Here is a 21,242-nt window from a genome sequence, read left to right as displayed (position 1 = left end):
TTAAAGACCACCCAAAAGTTTGCTTCTCCAACGTCCCGCTCCCTCCGCCACGTCCCGCTCTGCCGGAAACAGGAAGTTGTGGCAGAGAGAGCGAAACATAGCCACTGGAAAGCTATTCGCCTCAGCAGACAGCCGCAGGGAAGGCTCACCGCCCCAGCTCCATCCCCGTCTGCAGCCCGGCCCGGGCCTCCCGCGCTCTCTCAGCGGCCCGGCTCACTCGGTTGGTTGTTTTTTTTTTTTTTTTTTAATCTGGCCGCTCCGCTTCCTGCATTCGGCTGCTCTCCACCGACAGCCGCCTGTCTCAAAGCCCTCCTCCCTACCCTACCCCTAGCATGGCCACTGCACCTTGAGATTGCCCTGGTCTTGGTGTGACCAGGAAGCCGGGGCGGGAAGACAGCCCCTTGCCTAGCAGCGCTGCTTCTCTCCATCCCCGCCAGTGACGTACTCAGCGCGCATGCGCACTCTTGCTGGCACAGCGCGACAGATCAGATCTCAGGGAACACGTGGCGAGAGTGCGCATACGCGGCGAGCATTTTATTATTATAGATAATGTGCTGAAGGTGATTCTAGAATGTTCAGTGTGTTTGGCACCGGGTGCAGTTCTGTTCTGCATGTTTTGTGAAATGGACTTGGGAGTTTTAACATTTTTGCAACTTGAGGGAAAAGTTTTAAAGAAAGAGTGTTGATTGTTTCCATGGCTGGCTCTGAGCCAGCTTTGTTTTGGTGCCTCGATTTTTGGGCCAGTCTTGTGGTGTTACCACATTGGCATTTAACTTAACTCTTTTATTCAGAGCTAGTAGTTGCAGGCCTAAACCAAAGGCATAACTTTCCAGGTAGCAAACTATTCCGAGTGTCGCTAGGTGTGTAGGTTTGGCACACGAAACTGCTTATAGCAAGTGAATGTGTGTTATTAGGGATATGCATTCATTTGAATGATGAGGGAAATCTAACTACTATAAACAACAGACGGGGTATTTGATTTAACTTCCGAGTTAAATACTATACATAAATACCCTCTAGTTAATTTTCAATTTATAATTAATTTCTTTATTGTAAATATTTTTTAAAAATCATTCTACATACATAACATTATATAGCATCAGTCACCAAATAAATATTATAAACCAATGGTTCCCAACCCTGTCCTGGAGGACCCCCAGGCCAGTCGGGTTTTCAGTATAGCCCTAATGAATATGCATGGAGCAGATTTGCATGCCTGGAACCTCCATTATATGCAGATCTCTCTCATGCATATTCCTTAGGGCTATCCTGAAAACCCGACAGGCCTGGGGGTCCAGGACAGGGTTGGGAACCACTGCTATAAACAACAATACCAAATAAAGTGCTCAGTGAACCATCAACCGGCCCTTAGCCAGAACATCACAGAACCCTACATGTAAAAGTTTTAAATCTTATACTCATCAAATTCTGTTGACTTTTGTTCTTCTTTATGTTTTCAAAGTCTGGTTTAAAGATTTAATTAGTTCTAATCGCTCTTACTACATAGTTCAGGTTCCTGTTCTGGCACAGCCGGGCCCAGTGCAAAATAAAGTGACTTACGGCCTCTTTTACAAAGCTGTGCTAGCGGCTGCGCTGTGCTAATGCCCCGAAGCTTTGTAAAAGAGGCCATTAGTATTCGTGTGTAGTATCCATTAAAATCTGTCTTCTAAAGACTTTTCAATTCATATCCTCCAACTCAAACTGAGTTTCAACACAATCGTCATGAGGGAGTCGTTTCACCCAGCTGGAGATCTCAACTGAAGAGACGTATGAAAAATTGTGTTGAGTAACTCTTAAAATTTCCCTGACGACGATTGTGTCGAAACTCAGTTTGAGTTGGAGGATATGAATTGAAAAGTCTTTAGAAGACAGATTTTAATGGATACTACGCACGAACATGTCTATACCAAATCGAGCTATAGTTGTGTAATATTATATTTATCTTTATTATAGACAGGAGAATATAGTGTGTTACAAACATCGGATGGTGGTGATTCTTGGTGTGTAAATCCCGCAACTGGTGAAGTAATTCAGCGGAGCATCCTGGATTCAGACAGCAGACCTCGGTGTAAGTTACAGGACCATGCTAAATAAATAAGCTCATGCACAGCAAGCATGTTGGTACCTGAAGCCCAACTAGGGGCCAATATGCTTGCATTTGGAAACAATAAGAGATATCAGGATCCAAAATGAACTGTATATCAGCCCTTTAGATCATTTGTTACTGACAATAAACAGCTGAAATGTCAGCAATCTCAGAGAATATTTTGTTGCAAAATGTTTTGTGAAGAGTAAATCGAAATCACGGAATGAAATTATAAAATGGAAGAGAACTTCTGTATTAACGAAGGGGGTTTTTTTGTAGCCTGGCTGTCTTGATCATTTTTCTTCTCTAATTTTCCTCTATTCCTTCTTTTTTTCCTGTTTGCTCTCATTTCTCCTCTCCCATTCTTCTCCAAAACCAATCATCTTTCCTATTCCCTCTGCTCTCCCTTTCTGCAACGTCTCCTTCTCTCCACAGCTTCTGGGAGGAAAACAATGACTCTCTTCGTTGTTTTCCTCTCAATAATTTCGTTCCCATTCCCTTCGTCTTTCTACAATCCTTCCAGTTTTCTAACTTCATTCACATCTGCTTCAGCATCCTTCTAGTGTTTTTTTTTTTATACGTACTATCATAGCAGAACTGGTGCAAAGATACCCTAGCTATCATAGCCTTATGCCCTAACTTTCAGACCCTTGGCCTGCAGCCCTCCAGACTTTGAGAATTAAACAAAACAACCATGATTTCAAAGTCTGTTTTAAAGATTAAATTAGGCATTCTCTTTAAAAAAAATGCAGGTTAAAGTATGTGCTGATGGTTCTTGAGTTTGAGTAGCGTTCAGAATCTATTGTTTTACTTTGACTACAGCTTCTCTTTGCTGCCCTCTAATGGCCACTGCCCTAGGTGACCACCTAGTCTTGCCTAGTGGTTGGGCCATCCATGCATCACAGATCCCCACTTGGACAATCTCTCTCTCCTGGACCCACACTGGGATTGCAGCCTTACTAGCATCTCTCATTACTGTGATCCCGGAAGGCGGGAACATAATTGCTTTATTCTTCTCTCACCTGTGGGATACTCGTGTTGAGATCGTTAAGTGTATCCCACAGTAAAAAAAGGAAAAAACAACCCCATGTGTAGTAATATATATATAATAGGAGTATATATATATAATAGGATATATTACTACATATATAATATATATGTAGTAATATATCAAAAATAGGAGTGGTGAAGGAAATGTAAGGATAACCAGTTGGGCAGACTGGATGGACCATTCGGGTCTTTATCTGCCGTTATCTACTATGTTACTGTATTGAAAATACAACATATATAACATATACAGAAAGTGTATAGCAAGCCTAACAGAGAGTCCTTTGATCCTTTTTGTCCTGGACCTCAACACGGTCCGTGTTTCGGCTTGAACAGCCTTCCTCAGGGGTAGATGACTGAAGCCTCTCTAGCAACGACGCTACTCAGCTTATGTATAGTTTGCAGTGTTTCTTTGTTTGATACCACATTCAGCCACAGGCTCCAAACTTGTATCGAGAGCATTCCTTTTTGGTTCTATAGCCCGTAACTTGGCACCATCTACTGGGCTTCAGTCATATACCCCTGAGGAAGGCTATTCAAGCCGAAACACGGACCGTGTTGGGGGTCCAGGGCAAAAAGGATCAAAAGGACTCTCTGTTAGGCTTGCTATAATAATAATAATAATAACTTTATTTTTCTAAACCGCCATAGTCAGATGACTTCTAGGCGGTTCACATCGAAAGAAGGCTGGAGATTCAGCGAATTACAAATGCATGAGGGGAATGTTACAGAAGAAAAGGGAAGGGGAGGGAATGTAAGAGGGGTTGAAAGGGGGAGGGAAAGTGAGAGGGGTAGGAATTGCCTGAAGATTGCTTCGAGTTTGTAGGGGGAAAAAGCGTAGTGAGTGCGGATTGATCTGTTTAGGTGATGAATTTGTCAAACAGAGTGGTTTTGATTGGTTTTCGGAATGCGTTGTAGGTCTGTCTGGTTTTATTTATGTAGTTTCCCAGCCAGGATTGTTGTCTGTTAACTTGGAACATGAAGGTTCTGTCAAGGTAGGATTTGTATTTGCAGCCAGTAATTTTAGGATAGGCGAAGATGTTTTTGTTTCTGGTTGTTCGTGTGGGGTTGTGTAGAGTAAAGTGTGTTTGCAGGTAGGAAGGTGCTAGGCCCCAGATTTGTTTGAAGCAGATGCATGCAAATTTGAACTGTGTTCACGCTTCCATTGGTAGCCAGTGCAGCTTTTTGTAGTATGGGCTAATGTGGTCTTGTTTTCTCAGTCCGAAGATCAAGCGAACTGCAGTGTTTTGTACTAATCTAAGTTTTCTTATTGTTTTTTGTGGGATACCCAGGTAGGCGATGTTGCAGTAGTCCAGGGTGGATAGGATCAGCGATTGCACCAGTAACCTGAAGGATGTTGTGCCAAAGTATTTTTTAATAGTCCTTAGGTTCCAGAGTGTGTAGAAGAATTTCTTCACTGTTAAGTTTGTGTGGTCAGCCATGGTCAAGTGCGTGTCTAGTGTGACACCCAGAATTTTTATGTTTTGGAAATTGGATATCCGTGGCTGTTTATTTTTAATTATGTTCTCGTTATTTTGTCGTTGGGGCTTGCCAAGAAGACTTTTGGTTTCTCTGTATTTAGTTTCAGTTTGAAGTTGGTGGTCCATTTTTCGATTTCTCTCATTGCGTGTGAAAGGAGATGTCATTTAAGGGGATTAGGATGGATATGTCGTCTGTGTATATGTAGTGCCTTAAGTTTAGTTTTTGTAGTCGGTGACCTAAGGATGCTATGTAAATGTTGAATAATGTAGGCGATAGAGGGCAGCCTTGGGGTACTCCTTGGGGTACCTTGGGGTACTCCTGATGGGTTATTCCATGGGTTGGAGTGATTTCGGCTACTCGGTAGGATCTGTTTAGTGTTCCGTTTGTAAGGGCCGTTGTTAGCCAAGTGAATAGTTCCATTTTGAATTCGGGTGGAGCAGTTGTCATGATTTTTGGGGGACATTTTTGTATATGTTATATTTTCAGTAAATTGGCTATCCTTACAGTTGGTTGATCGTGTCTCTTCCCCCACTCCTATTTTCGTGTAGAGATCTTTAAGTGTTACAGTGTTGGCTGTATTAATGTTGACATTGTGAAAAAGAGAGAACTCGGGTACACTTTTACATTTTGCTTCATTCAAAGTATGCGTCTTCCCAGGTCCAAGTTTTTGCAGTTTGCTGAATTCTCAAGCAAGTGCGCGAGAAGTTGGCGTAGGGTATGTTCCTTCCTGTGAGGACAATGCTCGCTTCTCACCTGTGCAATGTGACCTGGAGCAGGAAACCTGCTGGTGCGTCTTTGAGGATGGAGAGGAGGCACCTGGCACAAGAGTCAATGTCACTAACAGTGGAAGGCCTGCTTGTGAGAGTAAGTCATCGTCAGAATAAATTTGTGCATATACGTATCCTTAAGACTTGGTATTTATGTGTGTATAGGCTTAGGAATAGAGAATGACACGGTGACAAAATTCATCACTGTTCCCGTCCCCGCGGATAACTGCGGGAAATAATCCCATGTCATTTTCTAGTGTCTATTTCAACCGCGGTCCTTCTACACCAGCATTCTTCAAAGCAAAGCTTGCGGGTCAGTGGCTGAGCCCATTCATATTCTGATTCTTATGTGAGCCAAGGATAATGAAGCCATTGTGACATCACTGATGTGATTGGCTCTTAGGCACTGGTGGAATGAGGCATTATGACATCACAATATCTGCTCTAGATACCAGAGACTGTCATTCTGTAGTGTCTGTTTCAACCTCGGTCCTTCTACACCAGCATTCTTCAAAGCAAAGCTTGCGGGTCAGTGGTTGTGCCCAATTATACTCTGATTCTTTCCTCTCTCCTTAAAGAATGACATGAAGATGGTTTCCCGCGGTTATCTGCGGGGACAGGAACGGTGATGAATTTTGTCACTGTGTTATTCTCTACTTAGGAACTGATCACAAGACTACTTTGCCCATTCCTTACCTCCAAGAAATGCTTATGTATATAGTAAGTTAATAATAGGTCTAGATGTGGACTGTAAGGGCCTGATTCTATAAACCAATGTCTCGTAAACTTTTTTCAGCTGCAGTACACTAAACTCTAAAGGGCCTCCGAGCATGAGCAAATGTTGACCGGTGATGTTGCATGCATGTAAGTGACATCATCACGTTGATGTCCATGCATGCTCAGGGGCCTTCCAACCCCTGGACAAACTGCCAGGTTTTGGAAATCCCTCCATCTGGTAACCCTAAAATTACAGTAGGTCAGGGGGGCGGAGATAGGGTTACCAGATTTCACAACAGTAAAATCTGGCCCCCCCTAAACCTGCCCCCAGGCCCGCCCATCTCTGCCCCAGCTCCACCCCCCGATGCCTGTTTGTCAGGCAGGGAGGCGGTCCATGCTTGCACAGATGCGATGCGATGACATCACATTGCATCCACACCGGCACGGATGCCCCCTCCTGACGCGATTTCTTTTCAAAACCCGGACCAAAGTGTCGGATTCTGAAAAGCCGTCCAGACCCCCGGACATGTCCTCGAAAGGATGACGTGTCCGGGGAAATCCAGGCATGTGGTAACCTAGGCAGAGAGGAGGAGAGGTGCCAGCAGTGACCGATGCCTGTTTGTCGCACCATGCTCAGTTTCTCACCGTGGCACATTTTTGTGCCGTGGCACACAGTTTGCGATACGCTGCTAAAACAGCGCCTAAATCAGTAGGCGCCTGTACACATGGCACTTCCCGCATGCCATTCAAAGTTAGGTGCTGTTTATAGAATCACGCTTAGCAGCGTCTCGCTCGAGTTAGGCGCCGGCAGGGGTCAGAAATGTAGGCGCTGGTATATTAGGCTGGGGTTTTCTTGACCTAAAATACTGGCACTTAACCCACTCCATACCCCAAACTCTGCCCCTAACCATGCCTCCTTTTCAGGTAGGCGTGGGTAGGCCCCTCGGTGTAGGCGCCTAAATCACGTCTACCCGAAAATTATTTTTTTGAATTGTTTTTTTAATGGTGCTGTTCAATTAACCGCACCGAGTGAACCAATTAAAAAATTAACGCTGGATTTTACGAAGCAGCGTAAGAGCCTCTTACTGCGGGCCGGCGAGGTAAACGCTCCGATGCTCATAGGAATTCAATGAACATCAGAGCATTTGTCTCACCAGCCCACGGTAAAATGCTCTTACACTGCTTAGTAAAAAGAGCCCTAAATGAGGTGCTAAGACCAGCTGGGTGTGCCAGTCTACGTGTCTACCTGAGGCTCACTGGTTGAGACAAGGAAGGGCTGTGGCTCACTGGTCGAGGTGCTGCCTCTGCACCCAGAGGTTGTGAGATCAAATCCCAGTGCTGCTCCTTGTGACCCTGGACAAGTCACTTAATCCTCCAGTGCCCACCACGTTGAATGTAAGCTTTGAAATGCCAAAGCGACATAAAGGCAGTATACAAGTCGCCATTCCCTTTCATCAAGCCCAGTATCCTGTTTCCAACAGTGGCCGACCCAGGTCCGAAGTACCTGGAAGAAACCCAAAGAGAAGCAACATTCCAGAGCTGAGATTGTGATGTCATAATGCCTCATTCCACCAATGCCTAAGAGCCAGCCTCATCAGTGATGTCACAATGGCTTGACTGTCCTATACTCATCTCACATAAGAATTGCCATATTGGAACAGACTGAAGGTGTGGCTCACTGGTCGAGCTGCTGCCTCTGTACCCAGAGGTTGTGAGATCAAATCCCGGTGCAGTTCCTTGTGATCCTGGGCAAGTCACCTAATCCTCCACTTTCAATGCCAAAGCAACAAAAAGGGGGTATACAAGTCCCCTTTCCCTTATTTTATAAAGACACAAACCTGTAAGCACCTATGTGTCCTTATAAAACACTAAGGGTAAATAATGTCTAATCTGGATGGCTCTCTTTCAGTTCCCATTATAGAATAGTGTTGTCGATTTTTTTCAGCCCTCAATATTAGTTGCCATTGACTGAATCTAGACCATTGGTCTCAAACTCGTGGCCCGGGGGCCACATGCAGCCCGCTAGGTACTATTTAGAGGCCCTCAGTATGTTTATCATAATTACAAAGTAAAAATAAAACAGTTTCTTGATCATGTCTCTTCACTTATAAATTACAATATTATTATTAAGACTTAGCCAAAAGGAAAGATTTATAAACTATAAAGAGTTTTAACTCATGCAAAATTGTCATTTCTTTAATAAGACATTAACTATTTTTTCTGCGGCCTTCCAAGTACCTACAAATCCAAAATGTGGCCCTGCAAAGGGTTTGAGTTTGAGACTACTAATCTAGACCAATGTATGCAATGGACAAGAATATGAGAAATAGTTTTCTTTCACGTGTATATTGTTGCTCTTTTGTAACCAATTACAGGTCCACAATGTCCACTTTCATTCAATATCTCAGATCTGGCTAACGGTGCCATTTTTTGTGAGAAAGTAATGGATGCTAGTTTTCAGCTGCAGTCATGCCGATTAATATGCCCCCAGGGCTACCAGAATTCATTCACTAGTGCACCGTTCCAGTGCAACCTGGAGAGTCGGCGTTGGGTTTCAGAACCTCCTCATCCACAAGCCTGCCAGAGTAAGTCCATATTATTGAAGGGGTATGGCAGGGAAAGTATGCGAGTGACATCTTTATTCTGCACTAATTGAAGAAAGGGGAGAGTGTGGTGCAGAGGTTAAAGCTACAGCCTTAGTACCCAGTATCCACGTTTGAGGGAGTCATGGGTTCGAGGGGTCCTGCTGGGCATCCCTCCTGCCTGTAGGCGTGGGGGGATTGTTTCAGGGGTTCTGGCAGGAGGAAGTGGGCATCCCTCCTGCTGGGAAACTTCAAGGAGGGGTTCAGGGGTAGCAACAAGAGGGATTAGGCATCCCTCCTGCTGTAGACAGTTTGGGGGGGGGGGTTCAGGGTGGCAGCAGGAGGGAGTGGGCATCCCTCCTGCCCCCAACTTCGCGGCCGGGGGCGTCCCTGCTGTGGCTGATCAGCTGATCGTGGCAGAGAGATTCCCTTGCTGCGATCAACTGATGGCAGTCCGATTCTATAACTGGCACCTGTGACAAGAGTGCTGGTTAGAGAAATGGGGTGGTTAGACGGGGTTAGGCATCTGTCCATTGGGACAGATGCGATTCTGTATAGGACGCTGATGTGTGATTCTCAGTTGCTGCCTAGGCACCTGCTGAGATACAGAATCTGTCCACATAGTCTCATGAGCTGGGAGGAAATCACTGCCCCAGTGCTTCAAAAAGAAATAGAGACTATGCCCCTACTCAGTGGCGTACCTAGCATATGTGATACCCGGGGCCCATCATTTTTTGACACCCCTCCCCCATCTTTATGAAAAATATGATTTTTAGTAACAATCCACATATCGCACAACAAGAGTGTACCTAGGAAAAGGCAGCATCTTAAACACTGCAGTGAGCACTGGAACACCAACACATACATTGTAAAACTAAACAAGCCAGATCCTGCACAGTCAATTGATCCTGTACAGTCGATGCTATCAGAAAGCCATGTCCCTTTCATACACACAGACAGATACACCCTCGCCCAATATGGAATAATCACAAACTAAAAATAGAAATATGTAGACAAAAGTTAAACTGAACCCCCAAGAAACCAGACTCTGCATACAATGCAACACCACAACTCCACAAAAACAGTAACACATGTCCTCTAATACTGTGCAAAATATAAAGACAGTAGATGTAAATTTGAAAAAACTGATACATAACAATCACCACTTTACAAAATAACAAATAAAAATAAAACAAATAATGAGAAATAAGAAAATACCATTTTATTGGACTAATCCCCATAAGCTCGGTCCCCATCCCCGCAAACCACCTGATTCCATCCACACAAGCCTTGAATTGTTTTATATTGAACTTACTAGCTGATGCCCCGGCGTTGCACGGGTATTTAATTTTAGCAATAACACTGTAAATGGATTCAAATAAAGATACTTTATAGTGGTGAATGAAATTATTTTTTTACAGCTTAATAAAAAGTACAATATTCAAATTATAATGTGAAATATTTAACAAAATGAATACAATACAACTAACGCAAAACGTGATTATAAACAACAATTTTAGTTTCACCTCCTGGAGCAAGAACATATAAATTCTTGGGTGAACCCACCCTTGAGCAAGCAACATAGAGTTGTGGGCCGCGAGACCCCCAGAACATATCACCCCAGGTAGTGAGCGATCTGCATACCAAGTTTCGTTCAAATCGGTCAAGCCGTTTTTGAATTACTGTGAGAATGGCAGCTTTTTACATTTTTTCCATTGACATGAATGGGTGAAGTCTGATTTTATGTTTGTAGCTCCGCCCACGTGTGCAGGTGGGCCGCGAGACCCCCAGAACATATCACCTCAGGTAGTGAGGGATCTGCATACCAAGTTTCGTTCAAATCGGTCAAGCCGTTTTTGAATTACAGTGAGAATGGCAGCTTTTTACATTTTTTCCATTGACATGAATGGGTGAAATCAGATTTTCTGTTTGTAGCTCCGCCCACGTGTGCAGGTGGGCCGCGAGACCCCCAGAACATATCACCCCAGGTAGTGAGGGATCTGCATACCAAGTTTCGTTCAAATCGGTCAAGCCGTTTTTGAATTACTGTGAGAATGGCAGCTTTTTATATTTTTTCCATTGACATGAATGGGTGAAATCTGATTTTATGTTTGTAGCTCCGCCCATGTGTGCAGGTGGGCCGCGAGACCCCCAGAACATATCATCCCAGGTAGTGAGGGATCTGCATACCAAGTTTCGTTCAAATCGGTCAAGCCGTTTTTGCGTGATCGCGGCACATACATACATACACACATACATACCTCCGATTTTATATATATATAGATTATATTAAAGTATAAAAAGAAACAATATTCTGTACAATTGTCAATTTATAAATCTGCGTCTTCTCCCCACTCTCTCTTCCCCATTTCCCTTCAGCGTCCTCAGCCCACTCTCTCTCTACTTTCCTTCAGCGCACGCACATAAAAACAAGCAAGTAATTTTATATCATTTTCATTCTATTCATTCATAGAAATTAAAGTCTAAATAATGCCAGTCACATAACAAAACATGATTTTACAAAATAATTCCCTGCAGTCAAGCCTGCAAGGATTATTAGATGTCTTTCAGCAGCTCCCCTCCCTCCCCCTTACCTTTGTGGGTAAGTCAAAATGATCTACCAACAATAAAATTAAAAAAACACAAAGCACACTGTATGCAGAGAAAATGTTAATTATCATTTATATTCCGCGGGTTTTCAAAGAGGTCATGGCAGATGACTTTATGCAATGTCACCTCAGTAACAACTATACAAAAATAGACAAATATACCCCCTCCCTTTTTACTAAACCGCGATAGCGGTTTTTAGCGCAGGGAGCTGTGCTGAATGCTCCATGCTGCTCTTGACACTCATAGGCTCCCTGCGCTAAAAACCGCTATTGCAGTTTAATAAAAGGGGGCCATAGTGCAAAATATAGACAGCATATATAAATTCTCAAAACGGACACATTTTGATCACTAAATTGAAAATAAAATCATTTTCCCTACCTTTGTTTGGTAATTTCATCAGTCTCTGGTTGCACTTTATTCTTCTGACTGTACATCCAATATTTTTTCCCTTCTTTCAGCCTCCTGTATGCTTCCTCTCCTCCAGACCTCATTCCTTCCCCCAACTTTTTCTTTGTTTCATCCTGCCCCCTTCTTTCTTTCTCTCTCCATGCCCCCTTTCTTTCTATATGTCTGTCTTTCTCTTTCTCTCTTCGTGCCCCATTTCTTTCTTTTACCCTGCCCCCTTCTTTCTTTCTCTCTTCATACCCCTTTCTTTCTGTATGTCTGTCTTTCTCTCTCTCTCTCTCTCCGTGCCCCATTTCTTTCTTTCTCTCTCCATGCCCCCTTCTTTCTTTCTCTCTCCATGCCCCCTTTCTTTCTGTATGTCTGTCTTTCTCTCTCTTTCTCCATGCCCCATTTTTTTTCTTTCTTTCTTTGTTTCACCCTGCCCCTTTTCTTTCTGTCTCCCTGTCCCCCCCTTTCTTTCATTCTTTCTTTCTCCCTGCCCTCCCCCATGCTACCGCCATTGGGAAACATGCTGCTGCCACCACCGCCGGGGAAAGGCTGCCACTGTCGCCATCGGGAACAGGCTGGCGCCGAGTTCTCCCTCCCTGATTTTCTTCCCCGCGGGGCCGACCAACTCTCGCCGCTCGATATCAATTCTAACGTCGAAGAGGACGTTCCGGACCAGCCAGGTAGCAATTGGCTGGCCAAGAACATCCTCTCCGACGTCAGAATTGACGTCGGGTGGCGAGAGTTGGTCGACCCCGCAGGGAAGAAAAGCAGGGAGGGAGAACTCAGCGCCGGCCTATTTCCGATGGCAGCCTATTCCCCGGTGGGTAGCCAGCTATGCACCCCCTTGGGGCATGCACCCGGAGTGGAACGCCCCCCCCCCCCTTGGTACGCTACTGCCCCTACTGACACCATATGTGCCCCTGAGGTAGGCTCTTCGAACCAAAACACAGACCATGTCAGGTGAAATCAGTAAAGTTTTCCAGAATAATTTTTCACCATTATGACCATTTGTGCACTGTTCCATCTCCACTTTTCTGTGCTTGATTATGTACCATGACATTTAAGATTCTGCTTCTAAATAAATTAAATAGGGAATTTCAGATGATTCATCATATCAGTTTTCCACTGACAGTCACGGCGGTAAATGAGGTGTGCACTTACTGTATTCTTTTTTTATTAGAGCTGCAGTTATTCCAGACTGTGCAGACACAGACACAGTTCCAGCTTCTGCTTCCATCTGGGAAGACTTGTACCTCTGACTACACTGGATTACTTCAAGCATTTCAGACTTTTATACTGGATGATCTAAAAGCACGTGGCTTGTGTCATATTCAGGTATTTGTATATGTAACTGTAATAATGATTATTTCTCCATGTCTCTGTTATTTCATCTGCTCTATGCTGGCATCTCACCAAAATTCCAAAGGTGTGCAGAGACTTTTTTTTTCCCCCCCTATAGCAGATATCTGCAATTACCGTTTTTTCATCCTTATTCCACCTGGCAAAATGAGTGTCTAATTTTGCACGAAATTTTAAGTGATTTTTGCCTGTATTATTTTTGGTCAATGGAATGAAGTGGTAGGGTGATCTTTCCAACATAAAATGGAAACACATTTGTGTTTAAAAATATTACAAAATGTCAACCACCGTAGAACCAAGTATAAATTAAATAGGTGAACTGTGTATACTACAGACTAGTGAATGACACGGGGACAAATTTTTTCCCGTCCCCACAGAAACTCAATTTCTCCGTCCCATCCCCGTGAGTTTTGTTGCTGTCCCTGCCCCGTTCCTGTAAGCTCTGCCTTAATCACACAAATCTCGAACACTTATGATTTTAAAGTGTTTGAGGCTTGTGCAGATGAGGACGGAGCTTGCAGGAATGGGACAGGGACTGGAAAAGAACTTGCGGGGACGGGAAAAATTAGAAAAATTTGTCCCTGTGTCATTCTCTACTACAGACCTCATGGAAAAAACCCTAACCCTAACCTCAAACACCCAGATGCTAAATATACCGCTTTTTCACTGGGGCTCTTAATTCTAACACTGGTCAAAAACCTTATGGTCATTTTTATTCTTCTGGTTTTGCTATTTATTATTTCTTTTAGTATTCTACACCAGGGTGCCTACCAGCAAATAGACGTGTTAGGGAGAGATTTTGGGCATGGTTTGACTTAGGCGCACTCATTTAGGGCAAGAAGACACTAAATGGGAGTTATTTTTTTTCTCTGGTCTACTTTTACCTGTGCTTTGAACTGGAAAGTCTAGGTTGGTCATGTTTTTGTACCTTTTCCATGAGTTGGAACCTCCATGAGAGCCATTCTCTGGTTTGGCATGCCAATAATGGTGGTCCTCCTACGGGAGTTGTTTCTGCTTCAGAAAACCCTCTCTCTCTAAGAGCCTCCATTGCTTAAGAAAATGTTTGTGTTTCTGGTTGGGCTGGCTGCTTAGACACTGCTAAGCATGATTCTATAAAAATGCTTATTTTATAAAAGTGTGGTAGTGGATTAGGGGGAAGCAGGGGGAAATGGGTAGGGCTCGGGCATGCCCAGTGGGGCCCGGGCACTGCACGTGCTCAGAGAGAGAGAGGAAAAAAAAAAAAATCTCTCTGAGCTATTGGAGAGCTTATCCGCAAATTGGGAGCTATTGGGACAACACCCATATATGGCTGACTCATCCTGCTTGTCCTAGGAGAAAAGTGCTTATTTTATAAAAGTGCGGTGGTGGAGCAGTAACCTCACCGGCAAAAAATCCTCCATTAAATGAAACAGGCTCTGTGCTGTGTTATGCTTTTAGAAGATATTTCAGGATAGATGATAGAAACGTATTCAACTTATCTTATGTTGCCGGTGAGGTTACTGCTCCACCACCGCTATTCCACCATTGTGGAGGTGGGAGGGCTCTTGTCCGAGGCATTTTTCCTCCATTTGAAAATGGTCATTCAGCCTGTACTGTGTTATTAACATACCATCTGATACAGTGCATCTCACTGTGATGAAAATGTTTTATCAATTACTGTTGATTTTCACTATATCTGAGTTTTTTGGCTATATATTTAGAAAATATAAAAATCATAAAATCATTCCACTGACAGTCCCAGAGGGAAAGTAAGGGTGAGGGGAAGGGAGAACAGAAGGATATAGGTGACATAGTGGCATTATTACATGAGTTCTAATGTGACAGGGAACCCAGAGCTGGTTCAAATGATTGTGGCACCCCCAAGTCAACTTTTGCTTCTGTGCTCCTGTAATGAGTAGGGATACCAGACGTCCGGATTTACCCGGCCATGTTCTCTTTTTAGAGGGCATGTGCGGGCGTCCGGATAGCTTTTCAAAACCCGACACTTTGTCCAGGTTATGAAAAGCAAATCGCATCAGGAAGGGCATTCGTGCATGCGCAGATACCCTTCTAACTGAGATGAGCAGGAGGGGGGCCTAGGGGGTGAAGCTGGGGTGGGCGTAGCGGGGCATGGATGGGTGGAACTGGGTGGGCCTGGGGGAAGGCCTTTGGGTCCGGATTTTACATACGTAAAATCTGGTAACCCTAGTAGTATGAACTGTATAGATCAGTGGTCCCCAACCCTGTCCTGGAGGACCACCAGGCCAATCGGGTTTTCAGGCTAGCCCTAATGAATATGCATGAGAGAGATTTGCAAATAATGGAGGTGACAGGCATGCAAATCTACTCCACGTATATTCATTAGGGCTAGCCTGAAAACCCGATTGGCCTGGTGGTCCTCCAGGACAGGGTTGGGAACCACTGGTATAGATCTCAAGGTTCTTACCATCAGAATGGCTAAACACTGGAAGATACTGGGTTTTTTTGTCTGTTTTATTGTTTTCAAACTAGGAGGTCCTTTTATTAAGGCGCACTATCCCATTTAGCGCATGCTAAATGCTAAGGCATCCATTATATTCTATGGGCGCCTTAGCATTTCGCATGCACTAATCTTTAGCTCACCTTAATAAAAGGACCCTTTGGTTTGTCCTAATCTGTTTTCATTTTTTATTTCTTCTCACTCCCTGTTGTCTTCCCTTAAGCAATGCCTCCGCTGGGTCAGACCCGAGGTCCATCACGCCCAGCAGTCCACTCACGTGGCGGCCCACAGTAATCCTCTATCTATACCCCTCTATCCCCTTTTCCAGCAGGAAATTGTCCAATCCTTTCTTGAACCCCAGTACCGTACTCTGCCCTATTACATTCTCTGGAAGCGCATTCCAGGTGTCCACCACACGTTGGGTAAAGAAGAACTTCCTAGCATTCGTTTTGAATCTGTCCCCTTTCAACTTTTCCAAATGCCCTCTTGTTCTTTTATTTTTTGAAAGTCTGAAGAATCTGTCCCTCTCTACTCTCTTGCCCTTCATGATCTTGTAAGTCTCTATCATATCCCCTCTAAGTCTCCTCTTCTCCAGGGAAAAGAGTCCCAGTTTCTCCAATCTCTCAGCGTATGAAAGGTTTTCCATACCTTTTATCAGACATGTCACTCTGCTCTGAACCCTCTCGAGTAACGCCATATCCTTCTTAAGGTACGGCGACCGATATTGGATGCAGTACTCCAGATGCGGACGCACCATCACCCGATACAACGGCAGGATAACTTCTTTCGTTCTGGTAGTAATACCCTTCTTGATTATACCTAGCATTCTATTCGCTCTCTTAGCGGCCGCTGCACACTGTGCCGTCGGCTTCATTGTCTTGTCCACCATTACTCCCAAGTCCCTTTCTTGGGCACTCTCATTCAGTATCATCACTCTCATCGTATAGTTGTACCTCGGGTTTCTGCTTCCCACATGTAATACTTTACATTTCTCAACGTTGAACTTCATCTACCATCTCGTCACCCATTCCTCTAGTTTGTTCAAGTCCCTTTGCAATTCTTCGCAGTCCTTTTTAGTTCGAGCTCCACTAAATAGTTTGGTGTCGTCCACAAATTTTATTATCTCACACTTCGTCCCTGTTTCTAGATCATTTATGAATATATTAAATAGCAGTGGCCCGAGCACCGAGCTCTGCAGGACACCATTCGTGACCCTCCTCCAGTCTGAGTAGTGGCCCTTTACTCCTACCCTCTGTTTCCTGCTTGCCAACCAGTTTCTGATCCATCTATGTACGTCTCCTTCCACCCAGTGTTCTTCAGTTTCCGAAGTAGGCATTCATGGGGTACCTTGTCAAAGGCTTTTTGGAAATCTAGATATATGATGTCTATGGGGTCTCCTCTGTCCATCCGTTTGTTAATTCCTTTGAAGAAGTGCAATAAGTTCGTTAGGCACGATCTTCCCTTGCAGAAACCATGTTGGCTGGTTATCAGAAGTTTGTTTCTTTCAAGATGTTCATCGATGTTTTCTTTTATCAGTGCGTCCACCATTTTCCCTGGAAAAGAGGTCAGACTCACCAGTCTGTAGTTTCCCGGGTCACCTCTTGATCCCTTTTTAAAGATGGGCATAACGTTGGCTATCTTCCAATCCTCTGGGATCATGCCTGTTTTCAGGGATAGATTGTAAATTTGCTGCAGTAGTTCAACTATTTCCTCCTTTAGTTCCTTCAGAACCCTTGGATGAATTCCTTCAGGACCCAGGGATTTGTCAGTTTTTAATTTTTCTATATGTCTACGTACGTCTTCAAGGCTCACTTCCATGGATGTTAATTTTTCTGCATGATCTCCATTGAAGATTTGCTCAGGTTCCGGTATGTTGGTTGTGTCTTCATTTGTAAATACAGATGAAAAGAACACGTTAAGTCTTTCTGCCACTTCTTTCTCCTCCTTCACCACTTCCTTCCTGTCTCCATCGTCCAGCGGTCCCACCTCCTCCCTAGCCAGCTGCTTCCCTTTAACATATCTAAAGAACGGTTTGAAATTTCGTGCTTCCCTGGCTAGCCTCTCTTCATACTCTCTGTTGGGTTTTCGAACCACACGGTGACATTCTTTTTGATACTTCCTGTGGTCTTTCCAGTTCCCCTCAGTTTTGTCCTTTTTCTATTTCCTGAATGAATTTTTCTTATTGCCTATCGCTTCCTTCACTATTTTAGAAATCCACGCCGGGTCTTTTGTTTGACTCTTTTTGCACCCCTTTCTGAATCTGGGGATATATAGATTTTGCGCCTCGCTCACCGTGTCCCTGAAAAAGACCAGGCATGTTCTACCATTTTATAAACTACACTATAGTAGAGCCCCCCAATGGGAAAAAACTAATATATATTGTCTAAATATTCCCATATATTTAAGAGAAAGTGTATACCACTAATAATTCAATTATACTTAGGAAGAGACCTCAGTAACGGAGCCCACGCACAGTCGTTTTTCATAGACCGAAATTTCAGCGTGGTTGTATGCTCCTTTGCTCCAATCATCGGTCTCCTTCCTATATATCTTCTACCCTATATTCTAACTATTTTATAAATGGAGTATCAGTATTTATTCATAATATTTATTTTTTTAATCCCTTTTTTTTATTTTTAAAATTACTCCTGTTTTATCTAATATACGTCAGGTGTCTACACTCACTCATTGGAGACCAAACTGACATCACTCACACATTTCTAATTTCAAATTATTATTAAACATTTCTAATTTCAAATTGTTGTTAAACATTAGTCTTTGTGAAACAAGTACTTAGCTTTCGTTTTTTAACTTTTAGTTTTCATTTTTTAGTAGAGCTCGTATATCTTGTGATACCAACGTGGCCAGCGTTTCGTAGACTTCAATGTTTGTCTACTGCTTCAGGGCTGTTTCTCACGTACAACAAGCTACTACAACAAAAAGAAAATGTTGTATATTAAAATTAGTTTTTAAAATTATAGGTTAGCCCTTACAAACCTTAAAGGCTAACAATTCTACTTACTTGTTTAACACACACTATCAGTCAACTCAGTCACACTCGAAATGGCGACAGCCTCTATTTAACACAGCAACGTGATGACGTCAGGCAACGAATCACTAGCGTCACAACGTAACCGATGGCCATAGCTAGCCTATTAACATTCCCCATTGCTTCATTCATAACATTCAATAAAAATGTTGCCACTCAATATGTTTATTTAGTCCATTGGGATATAAGGTGTTCAGACGATTGATCCATCTTTGCTCATGCTGAGCAAGAATCCTACTAAAATCTCCCCCTCGTATGTTTGGTTTCAATACTTCAATGATCAATGCTTTTAAAGTTGAAAATTCATGCTGTTTGGCTATGCAATGCCTCGCCAGTGGAGCACCTAGATTGTGGTTTTTAATGGTGCTTTTATGTTCGGTCAGTCGGACACAAAATTTACGAGATGTCTGACCAACATATATCAAATCGCACGGACATCTTAGAACATAGACCACACCCTGAGTTTTGCAATTTGAATTATGTTTAAGGATATATTCTTTTTTATCTTTTGGGTTAATAAATCGATTAGTACATTCCATTATACTACACAAAGAGCACTCCCCACACTCATGATGGCCCGAATAATTTACAACTTCTGTAGTTTGTTGCTGGGGAAGTTGAGACGGGCAAAGCATTTCTTTTAAATTCCTGGTGCGGCGATAGGCAATTCTTAAGGAGTAATCCTTAAATGTCCCAGCTATTTTTAACATCGCCCAGTGCTTCCTGAGTGAACGTGCAATTTGATAGCTATTCTTTGAGTAGGTTAGTACACATGTCATCTGCTTGTCATCTGCTGAGCTTTTAGTCATCTGCTTTGGTTGTAGTAAAAGATCCCGATGATTATAGTATGCTCTTTTATAAGCCCTAGCTATAGTGTTAGAGGGATACCCTCGTTGTAAGAGTCTTTCCTTTAAGTGAGTGGCTTGTTTTTTGAACTCACAATCAGAAGTACATATACGTCTGATTCTCAGAAATTGAGAGAACGGCAGGCTCGTTTTTAGAGACCTAGGATGTGCGCTGGAAAAATGTAACATAGCATTACTATCTGTGGGTTTAGTATAGACTTTAGTGTCAAAAACCCCATCAATGATTCTGATATGAACATCCAAAAATGATAACTCAATCTCACTACATATAGAGGTAAATTTTACTTTAGGATGACATATATTGATGTATTCCAAAAACATATTGAGCTCACTGTGCGTGGGCTCCGTTACTGAGGTCTCTTCCTAAGTATAATTGAATTATTAGTGGTATACACTTTCTCTTAAATATATGGGAATATTTAGACAATATATGTTCTACCATTTGCCATTTTTTTGAATTGTTCCTAAGTTTCTTCCTTATCATTTCCCTCATTGCTTTGTAGTTTCCTTTCCTGAAGTTAAATGTTGTCGCTATGTTGTAGTTTCCTTTTGGTATTCCAACCTCAACCTTGAACTTGATCATATTACGATTGCTGTTTCCCAACGGTCCCACTACTTCCACTTCCTTTGCAGGTCCCCTTAACCCATTTAGGATTAGATCCAGAGTGGCATTTCCTCTCGTTGGTTCTCTAACAAGCTGCTCCATGAAGCAATCTTGTGTAGCCTCCAGGAATTCTGTCTCCCTAGCGCATCCTGAGCGTCCAAGACTCCAGTCTATCACGGGGTAGTTGAAATCTCCCATAATAACTGTGTTACCGCTTTTGCATTCTTGCTTCATCTTGGCTTCCATTTCTTCATTGATATCTCCGGTTTGCCCGGGTGGACGATAGTATAGGCCCATCTTTATTTCAGGCCCTTTCCTTCCTGGTATTTTAACCCATAGTGATTCCAGCTTGTTGGCCATCTCTGCTGTGCTCATTCTTGTCGATTGTATGCTTTCTTTTATGTATAGGGCTATTCCACTTCCTTTCTGTCCTGACCTGTCCTGGCAATAGAGCTTGTACCCCGGCAGTGCTGTATCCCATTTGTTTTCCTCAATCCACCATGTTTCAGCGACTCCAATGATGTCTATGTCCTCTGCATTGACCATGGCTTCTAATTCCCCCATTTTGTTTCTTAGTCTCCTTGCATTAGTATATATGCAATTTAGATCCCGGTATTTTCTTATCTTCTATTCCTATCTCTTTCTGACTTTGATCCTTTTGTGTCATCATTTTTTTCTCCATATAGATAGATTTCATTCCTCCTCTTCCCTTCTTCAGTCTTGTCTTTGATCCCCCCCCCTCTTTTTTTCCCTGTGCCTACTTACTAGCTTTCCATTTCCTGTTTTTACCTCTTTAGTCTCCCCATTCCCTGTTTCTGTCTTATTCTTTATCCTATTCCCCTTGTTTTTCACTCAATGTAAAAACATCAGAAAAGCCACACTGGTCAGGATGTTAAGATGTTTATCCCTCTCTCTCTTTTGTCAAAGCATATAACATAACATCAGATTTCTAGACTGCATAGCTGTAAAGTTCAACGCGGTTCACAAAAAATTAATAAGGAAGACGTACAAATTGAGAGGACATCATGTAGGAAAGGATTAGTTAGCTATAAACCTGGAGAAAAGGAATGTTTTTAATTATTTTCTAAAGTGTGGATAAGAGTAGGATGAAGACAGAAGTTGTTGAAAGTCCTTATCATAGAAAGCTGCCTGAAAAGCAAGAGTGCAGTCATAGTATTTACTTTTGCAGCCCTTAACAGATGGAAATATAAAATAGGCATGA

At 43.0% G+C, this 21,242-nt stretch overlaps 1 protein-coding gene across 2 annotated transcripts in view; it reads left to right on the top strand.

Moving 5' to 3' along the window:
• TG (thyroglobulin) overlaps positions 1 to 21,242 on the top strand; it is a 230,637-nt gene that overhangs the window by 68,833 nt on the left and 140,562 nt on the right. For both annotated transcript variants that reach the window (XM_033933389.1, XM_033933388.1), the window contains 4 exons: positions 1,954 to 2,068; positions 5,273 to 5,479; positions 8,475 to 8,684; positions 12,865 to 13,019. In XM_033933389.1, the coding sequence (XP_033789280.1) occupies positions 1,954 to 2,068; positions 5,273 to 5,479; positions 8,475 to 8,684; positions 12,865 to 13,019 (687 nt within the window). The remainder of the gene's footprint in view (positions 1 to 1,953; positions 2,069 to 5,272; positions 5,480 to 8,474; positions 8,685 to 12,864; positions 13,020 to 21,242) is intronic.

This window comes from Geotrypetes seraphini, chromosome 2, assembly GCF_902459505.1.
Source record: "Geotrypetes seraphini chromosome 2, aGeoSer1.1, whole genome shotgun sequence".
In the NCBI taxonomy this organism is placed as follows: Eukaryota; Metazoa; Chordata; class Amphibia; order Gymnophiona; family Dermophiidae; genus Geotrypetes; species Geotrypetes seraphini.
Note: the sequence above shows the minus strand (reverse complement) of the source record. Positions and strands in the feature narration are given on the sequence as shown.